This window comes from Myxocyprinus asiaticus, chromosome 1, assembly GCF_019703515.2.
Source record: "Myxocyprinus asiaticus isolate MX2 ecotype Aquarium Trade chromosome 1, UBuf_Myxa_2, whole genome shotgun sequence".
Lineage (NCBI taxonomy): Eukaryota > Metazoa > Chordata > Actinopteri > Cypriniformes > Catostomidae > Myxocyprinus > Myxocyprinus asiaticus.
The window spans coordinates 26,577,676-26,600,510 of NC_059344.1; the positions used below are offsets into that span (position 1 = coordinate 26,577,676).

General features: G+C 37.7%; 3 protein-coding genes across 10 annotated transcripts in view; all 3 read right to left on the reverse strand.

Moving 5' to 3' along the window:
- LOC127410427 (DENN domain-containing protein 2B-like) overlaps positions 1 to 5,993 on the reverse strand; it is a 76,967-nt gene extending 70,974 nt beyond the window's left edge. Inside the window, exon 1 of the mRNA XM_051645750.1 lies at positions 5,548 to 5,993. The gene's annotated coding sequence lies outside the window, so the exon portion shown is untranslated. The remainder of the gene's footprint in view (positions 1 to 5,547) is intronic.
- Positions 5,994 to 6,138: 145 nt separating this feature from the next.
- LOC127415126 (transmembrane protein 9B-like) lies at positions 6,139 to 11,505 on the reverse strand. The gene is made up of 5 exons (XM_051653738.1): positions 11,218 to 11,505; positions 10,822 to 10,913; positions 10,618 to 10,726; positions 10,370 to 10,504; positions 6,139 to 7,946 (listed from the first exon to the last, which is right to left on the reverse strand). The coding sequence occupies exons 1-5, from the start codon at positions 11,317 to 11,319 to the stop codon at positions 7,791 to 7,793; spliced, it is 594 nt and encodes a 197-aa protein (XP_051509698.1). The 5' UTR covers positions 11,320 to 11,505; the 3' UTR covers positions 6,139 to 7,790.
- Positions 11,506 to 12,800: 1,295 nt separating this feature from the next.
- Positions 12,801 to 22,835, reverse strand: part of LOC127410915 (signal peptide, CUB and EGF-like domain-containing protein 2) — a 33,957-nt gene continuing 23,922 nt past the window's right edge. For 3 of the 8 annotated variants that reach the window (XM_051646340.1, XM_051646423.1, XM_051646281.1), the window contains exons 17-23: positions 17,752 to 17,922; positions 16,306 to 16,473; positions 15,965 to 16,126; positions 15,014 to 15,211; positions 14,681 to 14,833; positions 14,499 to 14,578; positions 12,801 to 14,074 (exon numbers count right to left, since the gene is read on the reverse strand). In XM_051646340.1, the coding sequence (XP_051502300.1) occupies positions 13,928 to 14,074; positions 14,499 to 14,578; positions 14,681 to 14,833; positions 15,014 to 15,211; positions 15,965 to 16,126; positions 16,306 to 16,473; positions 17,752 to 17,922 (1,079 nt within the window). In that variant the 3' untranslated portion in view covers positions 12,801 to 13,927. The remainder of the gene's footprint in view (positions 14,075 to 14,498; positions 14,579 to 14,680; positions 14,834 to 15,013; positions 15,212 to 15,964; positions 16,127 to 16,305; positions 16,474 to 17,751; positions 17,923 to 22,835) is intronic. The other 5 variants (XM_051646552.1, XM_051646476.1, XM_051646205.1 and 2 more) reach the window with 2 other exon arrangements.

Sequence of the window (22,835 nt, forward strand, 5' to 3'; positions counted from 1 at the left end):
AAGATCTCTGCTCTGTTGTACCATACAACGCAAGTGAATGATGGCTAGAACTTTAAAGCTCCAAAAAGCACATAAAGGCAGCATAAAAGTAATCCACGCGACTCTAGTGGTTAAATCCATATCTTCAGAAGTGATATGATAGACGTGGGTGTCCTTTTTAATTATAAATCTACTTTCAAACAGCCCTCCTATGCATGTTCACAAGTTCTTCTGTTTTTTGCTGATTCGCAGTTGTGCAAATATGATTTATTTATTATTTTTGTTTGCTTTATTCTTCCTTTTTTTCCTTCACCCTGCCTAGTAGGTGGATATATGCAAGAAGAATGCGAATCACCAAAAACAGAAGAAGAAAACCTCTCGTGAACGCACATAGGAGGGCTGGCGAAAGTGGCAGTATAAATTTATAGTAAAAAAATTACTTAAATATTGATCTGTTTCTCGCTCACACGTATCATAGTGCTTCTGAAGACATGGATTTAACCACTGGAGTCTTATGGATTACTTTTATGCTGCCTTTATATGCTTTTTGGAGCTTTTAAGGTCTGGTCACCATTCACTTGCATTGTGAGGACCAACAGAGCTGAAATATTCTTCTAAAAATCTTTGTTTGTCGTTGACATCTGGGATGGCACATTGTAAAAAATGTCCGTAATTTTAACTGTAAAAATTTTTTAATTGGTTAACGGGCAGTTACCTTAAAATATACGGTAAAAAATTATAATATATTTAAAAAGACAATGCATGTAATTTTACAGTACAATGTTGTAAAAATAAAATGTTTACATGAAAAAAGTATGATTTTACCATATAATTAATGGTAAAAATGTATATTATGTTTAACAAGAGAGTAAATGTACTTTTTACAGTAAATTATTGATAAATTACGGTTAAAATAAAACAATAATCGGGCATTCACAGAATTCCCTGCGTTACCCATCACTTCAATTATATTTTATGGGAATAGTTGTTTCTTCTTATTTTTAATATCACTTATCTACATTGGGGTGTTCTGTGTTATATGTTATGTAGTTTAGTTCATGTTTATGGAATAATTTTAATTTCACGTGTGTTACCCTGATGGTGTTTAGTGTTTGTGTGAGTGACAGTGAGTCTCTACATGTTTACTGGTCATTGCTCTTGGAAAGGCCACTACTGATGAACTTCATGTCATCATGTGCCTTTCTGTAAATACTACGGTGAGTAACATTATAAAGTGAAAAGCAGATTTTTACAGTTTCAGAAGGTTAAAGTATTAAGTTTATATCATTTAATAATATAAACGGTAATGCACTGTAAAATATACAGGCATCAAAATTACATCCCGTAAAGCCTGAAGCGTGGTTACCGTATTTTTTACAGTGAATTTCTGTCAACCACAGCTGACAGTTTTTTACCGTAAATTTAACAGAATTTTTCATTTTTGGGTCAACTATCCCTTTAAGAGCGAGCCTTTTTGCATCACAAACTTTATATTAATTCTATTTTATTTTGTTACGTGAAAAAAATAATTACAGGGCTGAAATAACATCTCATGTTCAGTCCAGTGGATGTCCTAGTCTGCTATGTGAAGCAATCCGTGATTTGCCAGACATTTTCGGTTTCTCAGCAGCAAAAAACAAGCATAACACATTGCAAACAGCTGTCAAATCTGTGGTATGCAATCACATGTACTATATGTGAAGCATATACGTTCAAGAATGAACGGACAAAGAACCTTTGAAATTGACTTATAGGGATGAGATTGGAGTGAAGGCTGGCTGAATGATATCCTCCCATAGAAATTTTGTAACCCCAAAATGTGGAGTTATCTATATATAGTCTATGTTTAAAACCAAACAATTAAATCATGGCTAAGATATGTCTAAGCCAGTCTGATATTACAAGTAAACTACTCCCCAAAAAGCAGTCTCTTGGATCGAAATGTTCATAAATACAAGCAACCTTCAGGACTTGAGGAAACAGGCTGATAAATCTCCAGGTCAAGCTGAATAATGACAACATGCTTATAACTTTTGCTGGAACCCTTAGAAATAGTTTAGCAAAAGCTCAGTAGAGATGCAGTTTCTGGTATTGGAAAATAATGTGGGAATCTGTATTAAATTGCTGATACAATAGCTTTGGGATAGTTGTAGCTCAGATCATCACTTCATCAGTTTCCAAGAACAATAATTCACCCCAGGTGTTATTAAGAGAGACGTAATGCAAGGCACACAAGAGGAACAGCAAAACTAATATTGGATCCATCTGTATATCATCAGAATTGGTACCGGACACTGTAAGAACAATACATAACAAACATATGTTTGTTCATCGTTTTTACTTGTAAAACTCTGGGACACTTATAATTTAGAAAATAACTATTTGTGTTTGTAATTTTATAAATGTACTTGCTGAACCTCCACTTCAGAGCTATTTTGTATGAAGCAGACAGGTGAGCAAGTAGCTGAGATTTGATTCATCTTCACTAGTTCAAATCCCAGCTTGTTATGTCACTCTCTGTTTAGCCTTGTATCCTGATATTGAGCAGACCCTGTCACGAACACTGCAGACAACGAGGCCAGACTAAACATCTCCAATGGTAGAGGATGCCTGCTACGGTAACCATAACACCAAAATATGTGGCTGGATAAGTTTGCTAGAAATCGACTAACTCAGAGCCAAACAGTCCTTTTGTTTTTAATCAATGCTGTCACAGTATTGACCAATCAAACATAATGCATTCTCAATATGGTCTCAGTATAACAAAGCTCAGCAGTGGGAACCTTGTTTCTGTTCCTTTGTACAAGTTAATATAACAAAGTTCCACTACCTGTTATACATAGCCTACATATTATATGTAAACATTCCTTTAGGGACATCATGGTGAGGCTAACAGAGCAGGTTTCCACCCAGTGTTGTAACTGTATTTTATGCGGTGGGGGGAACCCATCATCCATCTGATTGTGATTACGGAAGTCTCAATATTCCTTTGCTCTTTTTTCAGAGGCAATTGGCAGTTGATGCACCAGATGTTCTCTTTTTTTAACCTCAGGAATATTCAAAGCAGGACAAAAAGATTCATTTGTAAGAATACACTGTACATTAGGGCCTGTTACTGTATGTGTTAAAGGTCCAGGTTCATTACAAGTGAAGTTCAGTCGATAGCATTTCTGGCATTATGTCGATTACTACAAAAACGTATTTCAACTTATTTTTTATCCCCTTTTCTCCCAATTTGGCATGCCCAATTCCCACTACTTACTAGGCCCTCGTGGTGGCGCAGTTACTCAATCCGGGTGGCGGAGGACAAGTCTCAGTCTGCTTCTGAGACCGTCAACCCGCACATCTTATCACTTGGCTCGCTGTGCATGACACCACGGAGACTCTCAGCATGTGAAGGCTCATGCTATTCTCCACGATCCACGGACAACTTAACATGCACCCCACTGAGAGCGAGAACCACTTAATTGTGACCACGAGGAGGCTACTCCATGTGACTCTACCCTCCCTAGCAATCGGACCAATTTGGTTGCTTAGGAGACCTGGCTGGAGTCACTCAGCACACCCTGGATTCTAACTCGCAACTCCAGGGGTGGTAGTCAGCGTCAATACTCGCTGAGCTACTCAGCCCCCACTCCCCCCTCTTTTTTTATATTTGGTTATTAACATTATGCCATAAATGCTGCCATTGGGCTAAACTTGTATTGAACCAGGAACATTCATTCAATACTATTAACTAAGTCTAGTTGGTAAAAGTTAAGTGGATCATCCAGGTTTTTGCTGATAGTGACTGAGTGTGACCTTTTGTTCAGTTGTTATTAACACATTGAAAATAAAAATTACTACATGGATTAATCCTGTAAAGTGATACCAGGGCGCTTGTACCTTTCAGCCATTATGCTGAATTAACATGCAGTATGTTGCCTTGAAAACACAGTAGGCTAACTATTTAGGCTAAGGTATTGCCTTGTACGTCTGTGTATTTATTTTCAAATACACCTCTATTTCCACCATAATCAATAAATCAAACATACATTTTACACCTGTTAAAGTAGTTTAGGCACAGGAAAAACATTTTAAGAGTTGTTAAATGGTTTCCCCTTCCTTGAACACATTCGTAAGTGCTCCATCAGTCATGTTCAGCAAAACCCACAAAACCTCCAAAATACAACAGCATCCTTTTCCAACACCACAGATTATTTCTGTCACAATCATTCCGTTCAGGCATCTCAAGATACAAAGCAGAACAAAGTATTCCTTAAGTTATGCCCAGATACAGTAATGGCAATGCTCAGAGTATGAGGAAATGTATGCTTTATTCTCTTCTATGTTTCTAATTTGATGAAAAATATATTTTTACATGGTTCATTGTGTAAAAGATTTTAAAGCACAATTTTGATACGATAGATGGTGACAGTTACATTTATTCATTTAACAGATGCTTTATATCCAAAGTGACTTACAGTGCACTTATTACAGCGACAATACCCCTGGAGCAACCTGGAGTTAAGTGCCTTGCTCAAGGACACAATGGTGGTGGCTGTGGGGATTGATCCAGCAACCTTCTGATTACCACCTATGTGCTTTAGCCCACTACACCATGTCAACACCTGTCACAACTGTCAACTACAGTATCTGAACCAGTTTAGTGTGTTTCTAGCACTCTTTGCAATGAAAAGAATTACAGTTTAAACCAGTACAAGGTCACAGCAAAAAGAAACATTAAGGTTAAATCTGTTGAGAATCAATGGGAAGCCTTGGGGAAAGGACAGACAGCCTTGACGGAAGGAGGCAAAAGCAGACAAAAAAAAAGCTGTGGTTTGTGCCACAATCTCAAAGCCTTAATCAGTTACCACACTGTGGCCCTGGGGGACAGACAACCCCCAGTTGTTGGTATTATTCACCGAAGAGATAAGGAAAAGAAACAGTGAATTGCTGATTTTTAGCTTGAGGTCAGTCTGATTACAAAACTGACTGACTATTCATTGTAGAGAGAAATAAAAATATTTCAATTCTGATGAAATTAGTTATAACTTCACATTTTTTAATTTCATACGGTCATAATGATAATTGTGAGAACAGTTATTATGGAACTTCTTTTTCTCACAGGTTTAAGAGCGCCTCCTTGTTTCTGCTTCATAGTAAAACACCTCAAAAGAGCTGCTACAGTAATACGTGACTCTCCAAAGCACATGATGAACAATCCATCCTAATGAATATAGTAGCTTCTGCCATCCGCTGCTCTCATTAAAGTGTGCATTAGGTTATATCTGATGCTGATAATACAGTTCCTTCAGGCAGGAAAACGCATTTGAGGCTCGGTCAACTTTATTTTATTTTTTTTTTTTCCAACATCCAAACGCACAAACCTTCTTATTTAACTTTTATTATAATTTCTTAAGATACCTTTCCCTACAGGCTATTTTGGTAATTATGAGTCCTCTTCACCATCAATGCCTTAAACTGTAGAAATAATTCTATCCATTTACAACATAAAAAATCAATACAGCTCCGCACAAATCTCAGAAGTTGCGAACATGAAGAAAACTCAGAAAATGACATTCCTACCTTGTCTGGATAATTGACGCTTCTGGTGCCGAGGTAACTCTTTTCACATATCCATTCTGTGAGTTTGCGTGTTCTGTGGAGTGCGTTCTATAGAACTGTAGTTGCGCGCTGCTCTTTCTGTCACAGAGGTTTGGATGGGTGAGGAGGGAGGAGAGAGCGCAGGAAATGATGAGGACCGTTATTTGAGAAATGTGATATGCGTCTGTGTAAAACAATTGCAATTTGTTTAGTTCGTTTATTGGATCTAATTCTTTCTGTAGACTAATCTGTTCAACTTCTCAGTGAAATAGTTAACTGCGTTTATGTTTAGTAGTGTGAGATTTAAAGGTACATACAAATATATATGTGCCGCTTTCCTATTGTTATTATTCGATATTTGTTTTTCCATTAATTACAGGCCTAATTCAGTTTTCTTAAACAACTTGTTGCTCACATTCAATGCGCTTCGGCGGTAATGAAAAATACTTTTTTCCAAACAGCGCCTCCTGGAGATGTAAAACTATCATTCCTATTAAATGAAAATCCAGCGTGTTTGCACAGTGATTTGGCAAAAGCAACATGACTGAACTGAGACAAGAAACAAGAGTCCACTTACTTTACAGAACTATATTTTAAATTAGGCTCCATTAAATCATGTACCTGAATATTTCAATTATTATATATATACACATCTTATACCAGCCACATCATGAAAACCACCTGTCTAATATTGTGTAGGTCTCCCTCCTGCCGCCAAAACAGCACCAACCCGCATCTCAGAATAGCATTCTGATGTGATATTCTTCTCACCACAATTGTACAGAGTGGTTATCCGAGTTACCGTAGACTTTCTCTGTTTGAACCAGTCTGGCCATTCTCTGTTGACCTCTCTCATCAACAAGGCATTTCTGTCCACAGAACTTCCGCTCACTGGATGTTTTTTATTTTTGGCACCATTCTGAATAAATTCTAGAGACTGTTGTGCGTGAAAATACCAGGAGATCAGCAGTTACAGAAATACTCAAACCAGCCCATCTGGCACCAACAATCATCCATGTGATTATCTAATCAGCCAATCATGTGGTAGCAGTGCAGTGCATAAAATCATGCATATACGGGTCAGTAGCTTCATTTAATGTTCACATCAACCATTAGAATGGGGAAAAAAATGTGATATCAGTGATTTTGAGCATAGCATGATTGTTGGTGCCAGATGGGCTGGTTTGAGTATTTCTGTAACTGCTGATCTCCTGGGATTTTTACACACAACAGTCTCTACTAATTTACTCCGAATGGTGCCAAAAACAAAAAAACATCCAGTGAGCGGCATTTCTGTGGATGGAAATGCCTTGTTGATGAGAGAGGTCAACGGAGAATGGCCAGACTGATTCGAACTGACAAAAGTCTACAGTAACACAGATACAGTAACTCAGTCTACAGTAACTCTGTACAATTGTGGGGAGAAGAATAGCAGCTCAGAATGCTATTATGAGATGCGGGTTGGCGCTGTTTTGGCGGCATGAGGGGGACCTACACAATATTAGGCAGGTGGTTTTAATGTTGTGGCTGATCAGTGTATATTCTGACATCTCCAAAGAATATACCTTGAAAAATACTGTCTTCAAGATCTCAAAGACCAAAATGAACATCATGAAAGCAACATGAAGCTTCAACCTGAATCTACACAAAGCCAGAGAAGAATCAAATAGCATATCATGGGAGATCATGACAAAACACATCCACAGATTGCTATTCACATATAACAGAAAACACTGAGGTACAAAAGAAGAGTTAAAAAAGAGAAGAGTGGTAGGGGGAATTTTACACTGTACAACAAATTACTGAAAAGAAAATTGATATTTTGGGGTGAGTGTCAATTCTGAACTTCATATAAAAAGAGTTACAGATTAAATAGATCACCTAATTTTATGAGGCAATTGGCACTTCTATCCCCACATCAAATTCGGTGTGACTGGACTGCATTAGGAGTAAACTTTCTTTTCGATAATTTTATAGTGCATCATTTCAAAATGTAAGAACAGTGTTAATTAATGCAAACTGACTATATCAGCATAATAAACATGGTTTCCTCTCACTCATTGGTCAAGACAAGAAACCTACATACACCAAAAAGAGACATACACACAAACAATGTTAAACATGGGCACCAGCATACCATTGAGGAGTGTTGCACATCATGTAAAAGACCCAGCCTTTAGCACAGTACCAGAACCCATATATAACAGTTCAGACTAAGAGTGCTTTTAGCTGAGCACCACATGGCGGTCGAAGACAGACTTGCGCTGTTCTTGGACCTGCCTCCTCCAGCGCTGCTGAGCGTGCTCCACTTTGTTAAGCATATTGGAACGAGAGCGAGAGCGAGAGAGCACATCATGGGCATTGGCGAAGGGCTGCTGGTCCTGTAACAATAGAGTTCAATGTTTATGTTAGGGCATGGCAGGAGATTGAAGAAACAATAGGCCAAAAGAGCAGTCAGATCTATTTATTTACACTTACCCAATACATTTGGACTACATCAATGTAGTTAAAACATCGCATCTAAACTACCTACATTTAAATCTTATATTTAATCGTGTATCTAGAAGGAAGACAATAACCCTGAGAACAAATAATACCATGAATGGATGATAGGTGAATGAGTCATAGGCGACAATACTCTCAGCCTCGCCGACCTACAAAGGCAAAAAGCAGCAACTACACAATAGCCTAGTTTCCATCCACTTTTCATGCTTTTTTGTTATCAACAAAGTGAAAACGCGTAAATAAAAATTGCAAAATTTGCCGTCTTCTGCCTGTTTCCATTCAAATGGCCTTTTATTGATAAAAATGGTGTGCGTGATGACATCATGCCTAAAAAAACACTTTGTCGCATAAGTTTTGATTTAGCGCAAAAGAAATCTGCCCTGAAGCCGTTTCCATTCAGAAAGGTGTGTTTATCGCTAATTCGCCTGCCAGTTTTTTCCTCCGAAGTTTTGGTAAAATGGGGAGAGTATTGAGACAATTCATTGAAATTAACCAGCTAACTGTCATTTTAATTTCACAAATAAACGCAATCAGAAGACGAGGAATTGCAATCAAAAGGGAGCAGTTGCCCTTCTGATAGGACTGTAATATTGGTCCTGATGTTGTGCCTATTGCAAGTTGCCATCGGTTCTGACCAGGAAACGAATCGTCATGGCCCTGTTCAAGCTGGCAACATGGACAAAGTAGTGGGGGAACTTTCAGTCTTAGTATAAGGACCATCCATTGATGTGTATATGCTGTGTGCACAGCTGTTAAAGAAACATTGATGCGGTGTAATATCAGGGTTTACATATGATACATTCCTGATATTCAAAAGGCTGTTTTGAACAATCATCTAAAGCATTGCCATCTCAACTCCATTATGTCCCGTAAATGTCCAGCAACTTTTAACGACCAACTGAACTTGATTATCATCTAAAATTAATTTTAGCATTTGTGAAGAAGCTCAGCAAATGTGATCCGAGGTAAAGAGGGTTAGATTTAAAATATTTAAAAGTTTTAAAAGGTTCACAAGCTTGTTTTCTGAAAGTGAACTCATTGGACAAATAGTTCAGATAGTTTATAGTCTTGAAGTGTAGAAAATGTCATTCAGCCGACTTTATTCATCTACAGAACAGGGTAAGGCTAATTTAAGTTTGTGTAAAGAAAAGGCATATATAGGTCTAAAAATATATATATTTTTGTTTTTGTTTGGTAATTTATTTAATTTAATACAGGGAATTATTGTTTAGTTTTTAGAAAACTAAACAATAATTTGATAGAATTGGGTTATATGTTAGTGTTCCAAAAAGCACACTGAAGCTTTTCTCCTAGTATTGCGTATTTATTTTTAATTTAAAACATCTTTGTGCATAGAAATTATATGTTTTTTTGTATTGTGGGCTAATTTCGTGACTGCTGTCTATTATTTTGAATGGTGTGGAAAAGCAACTTTAATAAATAAACAGACGTCTACCATGATGAAATTAATCACAAACAGTGGCCATTCATTTGCTCTCCGTGCACTTGTTGATGTGAATGATTCAAGATATTTGTGTTGGCACTCCTGGAAGTGTCATGTTTGCAGTGATCGGATCTTTATGCCGTTCAGATCAACCCATAATCACCTACAATAAATTGGCTTTCAAGTATGTATACCTTGTCGTCATGATTAACACAGGCTAACGATTGAGGTAAATTCTGTCATGTGACACTACATTTTTGCGTTAATGCCAATTTTCTCGACAAAAAGTGTTTCCAAACCAGTTTTTCGCGACATTTGAAGAATCGACATAGAGTTTATGCGTTAGAGTTAAACGGAAATATATTATGTCGACACTTGTGAAATTTTAGCAATAATTTGCGTTTCCATCAGATTTATTTTGATGCGCTAAAACTTTTTTCGCAAAAAATCCTTGGATGGAAACGTAGTTAATGTCAAAATTGAGTTATGAGTGAAATTGGGTCGCTCATTTTTAATCTATCCTGTGACAGGTGGATTTGGTTAAACTATGCTAAGATTCAGAGAAAACAGAGTGAGACTATTTTATAATCCACATTTGCACAACTGTATATTCTGCGTTTGTTTTCTTAGTTTATGTCTGTGAAACTGATATTTTCTGCACTGTTCTGTATTTGGAGTACTTTTCCATTTTCTGCATCATTACTTACCTTTATTTTCCACAACAATGTGTCTCAGATAAACCCACCCCTAAATGGCACGTTCAAACAAAATGAGCTGTGATGGATCAGACTGTTTGCCATTTAGGCAAAGGTCTGGATACACACACAACCAAGGCAAAACCAGTCGTCCACTTACCCCAACATCATCATCACTCTGAATGAGCTGTGAATGGCCAAACAGTCTTCTCTTCAGCACAGGCTCCAACAGTGTCAGATAGACCATATACATCAGCAGAAGGCCCAGAATAGACAGGTAAATAATAATGGTGACCTGTAAAATAGGGAAAGGCAATCATTGGTCTGATTCAAACATATCTAAAGTCGGCATGTCAGGCCAAACCATAAACTATTAAATAAAGAGTAACCTGAAGACACTGCACTTACTTTAATAGTTCCAGAACTTCTTTCTTCATACTTGCATTCACAGCGTAAACAGTACGCCTCCACATCCTTGCCTTCAACTGGCATTGGTTCCACCACATGGAGGCAATTACTGTGCAAATGAGGATATTAGTGAACAGAAACTCACGAAGGGAATCTGTTACACAATGTAATGCACACTCATATTAAGCTTAGTAAATCATTTACCAGTCCTTCAGGGAAACGTTCTGGTTGTAGATCTGTCCATCTATGTCCTTGTAGGGTGGACAGATACATTTACAGCGGATGTCTTCTGAGTTCTGCGAAAACATTAGCAAGAACTACATTACCTCATTTTTACACGTTTAACTTGACCAATAAATAACCTTAAACCAATAAAGACCGCTGGCACAGTTCACGATACTGTTTAGACATCAATTACACCTAGTTTGAGTTGTGGAGACTATTTATATTTAATAAGTTAGTGTATTTGTTCAGTTATTTCGCAGAATTATTGAAACTAGGGTGGTTTGCGTTGCTAGCTAACGCAACATAACAGTGGGCTGACAACATAATAGCCGTTCGTTTATGTCTGATAATACAGCGCCAGATATCATAATTTACCTTTGCTTCGGAGCTTTGTGCTGATAATGTCAGAAGAAACCAAACTAGCGATGAAAACGTCAACAGTTTGACAGCAGCGGCTGCTGAGTTCAATGCAGACATTGTTTGGTTACTCTCTACACAGTGTTGGCAAATACTGAAGAAGGTGTCTAGGAATAATGAGTATGTATTAGTATTAATACAAGCACGCACGCAATCGCCAGAACTCCTTTGGTCCAAATTAACGTCAACAATACAACGCTTGAAGGCTGAGGTCCGTCTGACACATCAGCTGACCATCAGCAACCGGTCCGCGCATAATCGCTTCCCCCCGGAAACACGTGAACTGGGAACCATTCATGCTAAGTAAAAAGAAGTACATCATCATAATCATAGATATCTATGCGTAATATATATATATATATATATATATATATATATATATATATATATATATATATATATATATATATATATACATACATACACACACAGTACTGTGCAAAAGTTTTAGGCACGTAACATATTTCACATAAGCATTTGTCTTAAAATGGTTATTTATATCTTCAGCTTTAGTATGTCAATAGGAAAAATACATTTTAGACTCCCAAACAGTCCGTTTGCACATATGAAAGATTAGAATAGAAGAACAGGGAGCCCTGTAACAGATGTCATGGCCCCCACAGAGCCCCCACTGAACATCGTGTCAGTCTGAGATTACATAAAGAGACTGACGCAATTGAGACAGCCTAAATATAGAAGAACTGTGGCAAATTCTCCAAGAAGCTTGGAACATCCTATCTGCCAACAACCAAGAAAAACTGTGTCCAGGTGTACGTAAGAGAACTTGTGCTGTTTTAAAGGCAAAGGTGGTCACGCCGAATATTGATTTAGCTTTTTTATGTTTACTGGACTTTGTATGATGTTAAGTGATAAATTAAAACAATTTTTGGCATTATTTTTGAAGACATCCTCACTATGCAACATTTTTCACAAGTGCCTAAAACTTTTGCACAGTATATATATATATAATACATTTTCATTGTTCCAAATGCAGTGCCAATGAAGGGAGAAATTGATCTTTCAAGGGATCTTAACAATATTATCATTAAAAATGAATAAAAAGTACAGACCACCTGTTATTACATGTCATGTGGAATGAGGTAAGTGAGTTATGATCATATATATATGTTTATATATATACATTTATATGTGCAAGTAATGTTTGTGTGTCTAACATTTATATTTCCTATTGACATACTAAAGCTGAAGATATACATAACCATCTTAAGACAAATGCTTTTGTGAAATATGTTATGTGCCTAAAACTTTTGATAGTATTGTACATGTACTTTTATATCTGGTGTTTTTTCTTCCTTTTCTCATAATGCAAATTATTCTATGTATGTTATTGTAAATCTTTATGACCCTGGCAGTAAAACAAAAAGGACACCTCAAAACATCATTCAGTCAGGTGTTATGTGATTTATCTTTTTATGATAAAATACCAAGAAAATAAAAATCTAAAATGTTGGTGTAAATTAAATGTATTTTTGGATATGTTTGTGTATACAGTTTTTTTTATTATTTTATTTTTTATCATATGTTCTTTTCTTGTGATCATCTTGCTACAGTAAGCAGCCAGATGCATGGGTCTCATTTTAGGCCACTTCTTTCATGTTGAACTGCTATAACAAAGATATTTTGAGTTTCTTTATTTACATGTTAGATGTACAAACATAAAAATATAACATTTAATTTACTCTGCATGTCATCAACAATGGGTAATCAATCCTACATCAAGAGCCTCTTAATAAAAAATGAACAGTCTGGGTGACGGAATTGTCTTTGCCTGAAAAGCAATGCAATTCTTAATTCACATCATTATTAACTGGTTAACTACGACTTAAAAAGTAAACAAAAGTCTGTCTGATTTTATCATCAAATCTGAGCATATGTATTGAACAAGTGAATGAAGAGAAATAACTGATGGACCAAAAATTATCATTGTATCTAACAAATACCACTGAAAATACTGTGTACATCTAAGATTCTGTACTGCAGACAAATTAAGAATACAAAGCAATGTACAGTATGTCTTGTATGAAGAAGGCTAAAATGCAAAAAAAGAGTACAATACAGTAACATGATCCTATTTTTTACATAATGTACAACACATTCTAACTCGCAAAAATAATTTTAACTGCTTTTGCTGTCACTTCCACTACATCTGTAGTAGTGCTTTGAAGTTTTCAAAATATGGTAGTCAACATATTTTACAAAAGATGACAGATTTCTTAGAACCGCCAATATATACCCAGTAATTTAGTTGCTTTTCTTTTTTAAATGCCTCTTAATTTTGTTCTACCATAATCCAGGCAGTAATGAACATGTTTGGGCAAAACAGTGAATTCTGGGCTATAAAGGAATAAAAGAGGCAGGGCCTTTGTCTTCAGAGGTAATTAAGAAGGGTGCTCCATGTTGTAACTGTACGAGAAGCAGCTAGCTCTCCATTCACTGGAAGTACAGTTCATTTCCTTCAGAAGAAAAACATCCCAATGAAGTAGAGAGGAAAGTCTGTGCTCTCATCTCGTCAGGACCAAGAGGAAGTCATTAATCCACACAGAGTATGCAGCCAGGCAGCCAAGAACATTCAGGAAAATTTGTCCCAGGTTAGTAAAGTTTAAAGGAAGCGCCAAATATGAATTCCATAAAGATTCTTCCGCAGAATTTAGGGGCGCAGAAATCTCAAAACTTTGGAGCGGAGGAATCTGATAAATGATTTGGGAAACATTTCTCTGGACTCTTGTGCAGTGTAGTTGAAGAAGTTTTGTGGATGGGCAAGGACATCAAATAGAGCCTTCATAAGCTTCTTGTCCTGTAAAATAAATGTGAAAAATCTCATGTTATGAAAATCAACAACAACAATACAGTGTATTTCACATGTTAACCACATGGTGGCACTATTGTCCCATTTTCCTACTGGAACCTACTTCTTTCTTATCTTTTAATCCTTGCGCCATAGTTCACCCAAAAATAAAAATTCTGTCGTAATTTACGCACCCTCATGTTGTTCTAAACCTGTATGACTTTCTTTCTTCCGTGGATCACAAAAGGATATGTTAGGCAAAATGTTACATGAATGACAGCCTCAGTCACCGTTCACCATTTTTTTTAATTCTATGAAAGTGAATTGTGACTGATACTGTCAGTTCCAAACATTTTGCCTAACATCCTCCTTGTGTTCCATTGAAGAAAGAAAGTCAAACATGTTTTCACACATTGAAAACTGTTCACCATACCTTGAGAATTTCTTGATGATTCTCAGAGGCATATAATCTTCCATCCCTTACAATGTCTTCAATTAGCTCCTGGTAGTCCTCTAAAAGAAAGATATTACACAGTGCATAAGGACTCAACCTACTCATAATGCTTATCATACACAATCCAAACATGCACGGTAATAAACGTCAGCAATCCTCACCATCGTAAGTGACGTAAGGTACTTGAAAGCCTTTCCCACTGTTCCCTTCATTGGACCGGAACTGGATCCAGAGTTTCTTGGAACGGGAGGTGAAGGCGATAGGCCGCTCATACGTCTGGCATGTCTCATAGGTCGTCACTGAATTAGGCAGAGCTGTGGGAACAGCAGAGAAAGCCTTTTCAGTGGTTTATTCGAGCCCCAGGTGATGGAGAGCCCTAATGAGCCCATCAAGCAGATCCTCCCCCATTTCCACATACGTGTATTCATTATCACCCTGCTAGCCATTCAGGAACTAACAGATTTAACACCATATCACAACCCTGCAACACTTACAGCTCTTCCGCATGACCAAATAGTCCCCACACTCGTCTTCAATGGGAAGGTAAATCTCAGGTACCACAACAAGTATTCTGCGCTTGGGAGGTGGGCTGATGGTCCAGGTGCATTCAATATTGGCTGGGTAGTTGCCGGGGTAGTTGGGGGATTCAATATAGCCAGTGAATTCTCCCAGCTCTCCTCCACAGTGCCTGTCTGTGAGGTGGCGTAAACAAATAATAATGATAATAAAAAATTATTTAGACTTCACAGAGAAAACTGATGTTGCATACTGACTCACAGGAAATAAAAGTTTTTCTTTTCATCTTTTTTTGAGTGAAGCAAATTATAATTCTTTTAGTGAAGATATGTCCTTGAGGTTCACAAAATAAACGTAAAGTAACACTTTACAATAAGGTTGTATTCGTTAACATTAGTTTACTATTTACCGTGTCTGTGATACTATGTATTTACATAAGTAAGTACTAAGTAATACTGAGTAACTACATGTAAAGTCTGTGTACATGTAGTTACTCAATATTACTAAAATACACTTTGTTATAATTATTGCTGTAGTAATTAATTTTAGTAACATGTAATGTGTGTTAGTGTGTAACACAGACACTGAAAAACCACATGAGCTAACAATGTACAATACTTTTATACCACTTATTAATCTTGGTTAATGTTAATTTTAACATATACTAATACATTTATTTTATTCAATATTAATTAAAAGTTGTATGAACAATGAACAGCTGTACTTTTATAAAGTAGCGTTAACCAGGATTAAAAATGCTGTATTTTTATAAATTAACCAAGATTAATAAATGATTAACCAAGATTACTAAATGCTGTAACAAATGCTGTTCATTGTTTGTTCATGATACTTAATGCATTTACTAATGTTAACAAAATACAACCTTGTTATAAAGTGTTACCCGCAAAAAGCTTTGAATCTTGGCTTACTTTTGCACTGCATGATGTTTGTGGATCCGTCAAAATCGGTGCTTGTGTTTCCAGGGCAGGCAATGCAGTAGTTCTGGCCAAATTCCATCTGATAGGTTCCAATGGGGCAGCGGATACAGCGATGGGTGCTAGTGTTGTAGTAATGTCCTGGGGAGCACTGGACTGTAGAGACAACATGTATTACTGTTCTGTAATGAGAATTGCATCTTATAGCAGAACTCCTGTCTACACCACTGATAAGAGTGAGAAATAATGTCTGCAAAGAGATTTATTGAAGGTTTTAAAGCCATTACTGTGAATCTAAATACAGAACTTTGTTTTCTTTAAAGCTCAAAAAATACCTTTAGTCTCACAGTCCTGGAACGACACAGCACCATCATATTTGGTTGTGAGGCTTCCTCCACATGGGAAACAGGATGTTCGACCAACCTCAGGCTGATAGGTGCCTTGTGGGCAGGGCAGACAGGGGACAAAGCCGTCATGGGAGAAGTGACCAGGACGGCACTGACCTGGCATCAGAAAAATGTTAAGACAATGCCAGACAAACCAGTGGAGTTCTCACAGAGCATTTTATTGCCTTTCAAAGAAAGCAAACTGCAATGATGTCATGCAAGTTCATTATCTAAGACAGCGCAGGCCTTCCCTTCTACCTCTAGTGGCCACAATCAATTGGCTGCCACAGACAGCCCTAACAGCCCTTTTTGTTGTGTCTATCAGCAGCAAGCAGAAGACAGCATCTGTGCCTTAGAGGCAAGCTGCCTTTTATGACAGTGTTTGCTGAGCAGAAACATGGTGGTGCCTTTTTCTCTAAACACAAGACAGATCTGGAATTCTTTGTTGGTGCAAATGAATCAGATGTTTAAGGATTTGCATGAAATCCCCTTTCCCAACACACACACACACATAAACACACTCAAAATCACTCAAGCTTAACAAGCCATGCGCCTGTGAGATTTTTATCAATACAGGTATGCTTCCTGCAGACTGCGTAAACAAAAAACAGGATGTGATTCATTCTATCTATTCTCTCAAAAAAGATTCCTTAAAGGAGTAGTTCAACAAAAAATGAAAATGAAAAAGTATGCTATCTTAAGACACTTCAATAACCAAATGTCAAGACAAATCGTCACTGATGTTAAATATGTTGTGTAACAGCGCCATATTTAATTAGATAGCTAGAGTGAAGGGCAAGATTTTCAGTGAATAATGACAAATTTCAGTCTGTTTCTCATGCAAAGCTATTGTATCGTTTCAGTGGACTTAGAATAGAGTGCATAAGTCATAAGAACTACTTTTATATAACTTTTATGGTGCTTTTTTTCAGGGATGCAAACTCATGGGGGTGAAAAAGGTGAGCCATTCATAGCAGGTTTTCCAGGGGTATATTTTCAGTTACTTTGTTTGTTGTATTTAAAGGTTTTTTTTTTTTTTTTTAAGTGTTTAGGCTTAAAGGAGTCACATCAAGTGATAAATTGTACCAATCAAATTGGGCACCTTAGCTTCAAAAAAGGTGACTTTAGTCATAAGGTGAGTAGTTTGCATCTCTTGACATCCCCCGTCCCCATACACTTTTATTATATAGCGATGAGCGGCCAGGATATTCTTAAAAAAAGAAAGCCATAGGAATTTGGAACAACATATGGGGCAATAAATGATGCCTGATTTTCATTTTTGGGTGAACTATCCCTTTAAAAATGTTTGCCATACAAAAACCTCAATGGGATCGTGTGATGGTGAAAAGTTTGACAGACTTGTTTGTTCATGAGAGCGTCTCTGTGAAGTCTTACCACCACACTCTGAGATATTTCGTGCTCCTGTGGTTCTTGGGATTCCCCTGCCCTCGGGTCCTGGGCACACATCACAGGACACCTGCCCCTCTTCATCTTGATACGTCCCAGGGGGGCAAAGGAAACACCTTCCCTGTTCTCCGTCATAGTATGTGCCAATGCTGCATTTCACTAACACAGAGAAAAATTGGAAATTAGATAAAACCGAAACTAAATCTGAAACATTTGAACAACAATGGCCTCACATTAAAGGGATAGTGAAAATGAAGGTTCTGTCACAAACTTATCTTCCATGGAACACAAAATGAGATGTTTAGCCGAATGTTGGCCTCAGTAACAATTCACTTTCATTGCATCCTTTTTCCATGCATTAAAAGTAAATGGTGACTGTGGCTAAAGCCCAAAGTATACTTCGGTTTTGATGCGAACACTTAACGTCTGCGTACAGTCTAACTCTAGCCTTTCAAAGCATACTCCATTTGACTGTGCCTGCATACACAGGCAGTTGGCGCATGCGCGCTTTGACTGCCATGAGATACTGGACTATTTATCTTCAGGAGTTTAGATCCACAAAGATGTTTTTATATTTGTTCAGACTCGAGTTATACAAATGCAGGTATCTCCTGACCTCACACACGCACTCTTGACGTGCACATCCACGGTTGTTGTTGTTTCCACCTTTGTCTCCTATTGTTTAGCATTTCTTACATCTTCTTCTTGCAGTTCTTTGTGACAGCCACGGCTCAACTTGCCACTAATTACTGCAAATAATTCCTTGTGAATGTGCATTCAGAGTATGTACGGTTAGAAAAATCGGGCCACATGCATTCAGTGCTCAAGCACTCTGCCGATCACAAAATTTGCCTCACGCGTCCTGTACACAGATACATAGCGTTTGCGTTTAACTGAAGTATATACTTTGAGCTTTACTTTCTGCCTAAAATCTCCTTTGGGTTCCATGGAAGACAGAAAGTAATATGGGTTTGGAACAACACGAAATTGAGTAAATGATTACAGAAATTTCATTTTTGGGTGAACTAACCCTTTAAGCTGCTAAAGGAGGACTCCAAATCAACTTGATGAAGCTATGCCAAAAATTCAAACAAATAAGGGAACTGAGCCTTTGCACAGCTGCATGGTCCCCCACATCAAACAGCCCACACAAGCATACACAATCCCATTATAAGCACCCTCACCTTACTGAAGCAGATACCGAACACGCTCAAAGGGAATATTTGCCTCGTACCTCACATAAACCTATGATGTCTGATTAAAGGGAGCAGAACAAAGTCTTTTTAATGTTTACTTGCTAAATGCAAAACTGCTCTGATTTATAGTGATGGTTTCCAAAGTGTTTTGCACACTTGCAACAAGCCACTCACTGCTATGGTTCAGTCCTTTAACCAAGTAAGCTTGGTAATTTAGAAACGTTCCTTTCATCTCAGTGTCTCTGTGCAAACATCCAACCGACAGAATTTAGACTAAACTTCTACTCCAAAGAGTTTATGGTAATGATGGCTAATTCCAAAAAGGCTTAAACAGCATGGCAATTATATGTGCCTCAGCAAATTGCCTGATTTTCTAAGAGAAGAAGAAAATGTAATTCTCTCAAGAGCAGTTCATTTTTTCACCTCTTTTGTTAATCCTGAATGACCATGAGGAGCCACCGTCACATTGTCCTGACCAGCTTTTATTTGACAGAGTAAGAGAAGAGAGGAAAAGAGTGAGAGATAGAGAGAGAGAGAAAACCTTGAAGCCTTTCAGATGCAAAGCGACAATTCTATTGAATCCTCGAATTGATGGCCTCAAAGAGGTTTAAAGGACCTTTCACCTCTATTCAAGTCCCCCAGCTTTTGCCTATTTGATTACATAGGCATACACTATGGTATCACAGTGGTAAGGAGCTGAACCCAATAAAAGGGGTCAGGATTGTGAATCCCCCCATTCACTGGAGTCCAATCGCTCCTTGCGCCTATCGGGCAGAGGCCCAAACAGCTGATGCTAATTGATTCCCATGGTGTTGCTGAAGTCAATTCTCTCTTGAGGTGCTCACTGGCTGGGGTCATGCAGAGTGGCCCTGCCTAAGGAGGGATTTGGCACTTAAACTGCTTGCTTGAATAAACAGCCCTCTAAAACATACCCCCCTTCAAAAACAAACAAGCAAACAATAACTTAGCACATTTATGGACAGGAATGGGAAACGGCAGCCAAGAGGGCAAACTCACACAAACGCTTCCATTTGAGATTGTTTTGCTTTGCTGTTCATTTAGAGTTCATCTGTTTGTGTGTTTAATTAATACCTCAGTAATGGGTTACACAAGCCATTCAATGTTAGTCATTCAAATGTCAACATACAGTATATGACCATATATAAAGTACTGTCAAAGGTTGTCAAAGGCAGTTGTATAGTGAGGATGCTTTCAAAAAATAATGCCATGAATAATTTTATTTACCAATTAACTTCATACAAAGTGCAGTAAAAATAAAAAACCTAAATCAATATTTGATGTGACCACCCTATTGCACCAATTCTCCTAGGTACACTTGTGCACAGTTTTTCAAGGTTCTTGGCAGTTAGGTTGTTCCAAGCATCTTGGAGAACTTGCCAAAGCTTTATGTCTCAGTTGCTTATGTCTCCTTAAGTAATCCCAGACTAACTCAATGACCCCGTTTACATGCACTTAAGAAAACAGTTTATTCCAGGGTTTTTAAACAAGTACGCTGATTTCTTATGGCATTTAAAGGATTAAGAGAAAGTGGTTTTTAACATACCTAGGTTTCTTTTACGAAGAACACGGCTTAATGTGGTCATGTAAACGCATAAGATGCATTCTTACCGGTTTTTAATTTTTTTGGTTTAATTTTAAACAGACTAGATAACAAGCGTCATAAGATGGAGCCCAACAACAAGTCAGCACAATGGCAAGAATTCCACATTTCTGGGAGTACAGTGGGAAAATCACATGCACTATAAACTATACCCATTTATACACACCAGTGTAAAATACTGACTGTCCCTCATGTTCGTGCATACGCTCATACAATGGGGGAATCCCAGACTATTTCGTAAGAGGGAAACCCCACTATTGCAGTGCAATTCCGCTGCAGGTCACGATAGAAAGTGAAGGAAACAAACACACATAAAGCGAAGAAACAGAGTGAAGTCTTCCTTGGATTCCATGTTTGTTATTTACAAAAGTGTCGCAGGAAAATTATGTTGCTGTGATGACAGCTGATTACTGAACGAGCCGCATGTATATGGGAGTAAAGAGCAAGCCACAAACACAGCTCATGTAAACGCATACAACAATTTCGAGCCTTAAGCAGCTTTCTCGCAATAATCGGCTTCTGGTGTCCATGTAAATGTAGTCGATGTAGTTGGACTCCTTGGTCTACTTCTATTATTTTCTATTTGCAAACGGAATGTTTCAGAATCTTAAAATTGTTATTGCCAATTAAAACACTAAGGCAGAAGATATAAAATAACAATCTTAAGACAAATATTTTTTGTGAAACATCAAATGTGCTTAAGACTTTTGCACAATACTGTATGTATTTTGACATCAATTATTTAAATATATTTGAAATACCAGCTTTAATTAGGTAGAATATGTTAGGTATAATAAGGGTTCTGATTAATCCTTTTGGTTTAAAAATAAAGCATACGTTTCCATCTGCGAGGAAGTGTTGAAGTGGGGATTTTTCCCCACTCACTCCAGCGGCTAGAACAAGCCCCACTGGGAATTACAATAGAGTGGGCAAACTGAAAAGGCTAAACTACACTTAGTGAAGCAAGCCAGTGGGGGAGGCCAGAACAAGGAGGAAAAAATATAGCTCTTTTCAGAGCAGAAGTTAAGTCTTGAATAAAGCTGGCACTTGGACACTGCATGTCTGTGTACTTCAATCGTACACTTGCCTGCTATAGGGATCATAGATTATCTTGTGAAAATCTTATAATCACCATGGATTCACTTAATTCCTTTTTGGCAAGCATAAGTTATACATTTAACTTGGCATGGTAGAAATACTGCTTGTCTGCGCAAAATGACGCAACAAAACTAAGGTGAGGGGCTTTATTGCTTTTAGTTGAACTCGTGGGACTTGCCATTTGTAAAACAATGAGGAGGGAGCTGGTCAACGGTCACCAGTTTTCTCCCTTCACTCCCGTCCATTCTCATTTCCCAGTGGAGAATTAACCAACTCCAGTTCAAATGGATCAAACACTTAAAACCCCACCCCCCTGAGGCAAAGAGGAGAGAAAGAGGTCCACTACAAACTCCCCATACTACATCAAACTAGAGACAGGTAAGCAAATTATTCAGAGAGATCTATCAACAATACACACAGTTAAGTCTAATTTATACTTACTGGGTGAACAGTGTTTATTGTTATAGTGTTTGTTTGGTTATATTTCTCCTGTTCGAATACATCCATGAATTTCTTGACCAACGAAGAGCATTGATGATTGGTTAAAACTATTTGTGGGTGTGGACATGATGTCCATGTTTACTTATTTTCCACAATGGCCCAATTTTAAAACAACATGTCACAAGTAGTATAAATACAGGCTTTGTTTGCCTAGGGTGCTTCAGTTCGTCCAGGAGAAAAAAGTTTGGCTATTTCCATTATATAAAGTAGGCTTTACTGGCAAGGAAGAACTTCTGTGACTAAATCTCTCATTGTTTTTGTACTGGTCAGAGTTTTAGATACCTGATATAACCTTTAAAAGACATTTGTTGTGTTTTGGATGATGGTTAGAAAAAGGGATGCTGGTATCCTCACCAGGATACTTATAAGTAGATTATCCAGCAAGACTTCCTTGGTTTACCAGCTTCACCTGATAATTTTCCCACCAGCGCCAAACCAGTGCTCACCAACATAAATCAGCCTGGACAAAGATGGATATTCATGCTGGTCTTAGCTGGTCTTTTCACCAGGAAAAAAAGCTTTTACAGGGACTGACTGAGAGCTGAGAGCCCAATTCCAAAAAAGCTCTTGTTGGTCTTCAATACTGCTGATACTAAGCCCATAAAAATAATGGACTTTTCCACCATAAAAGAGAACAAACAATCTTTGCAGCCCTG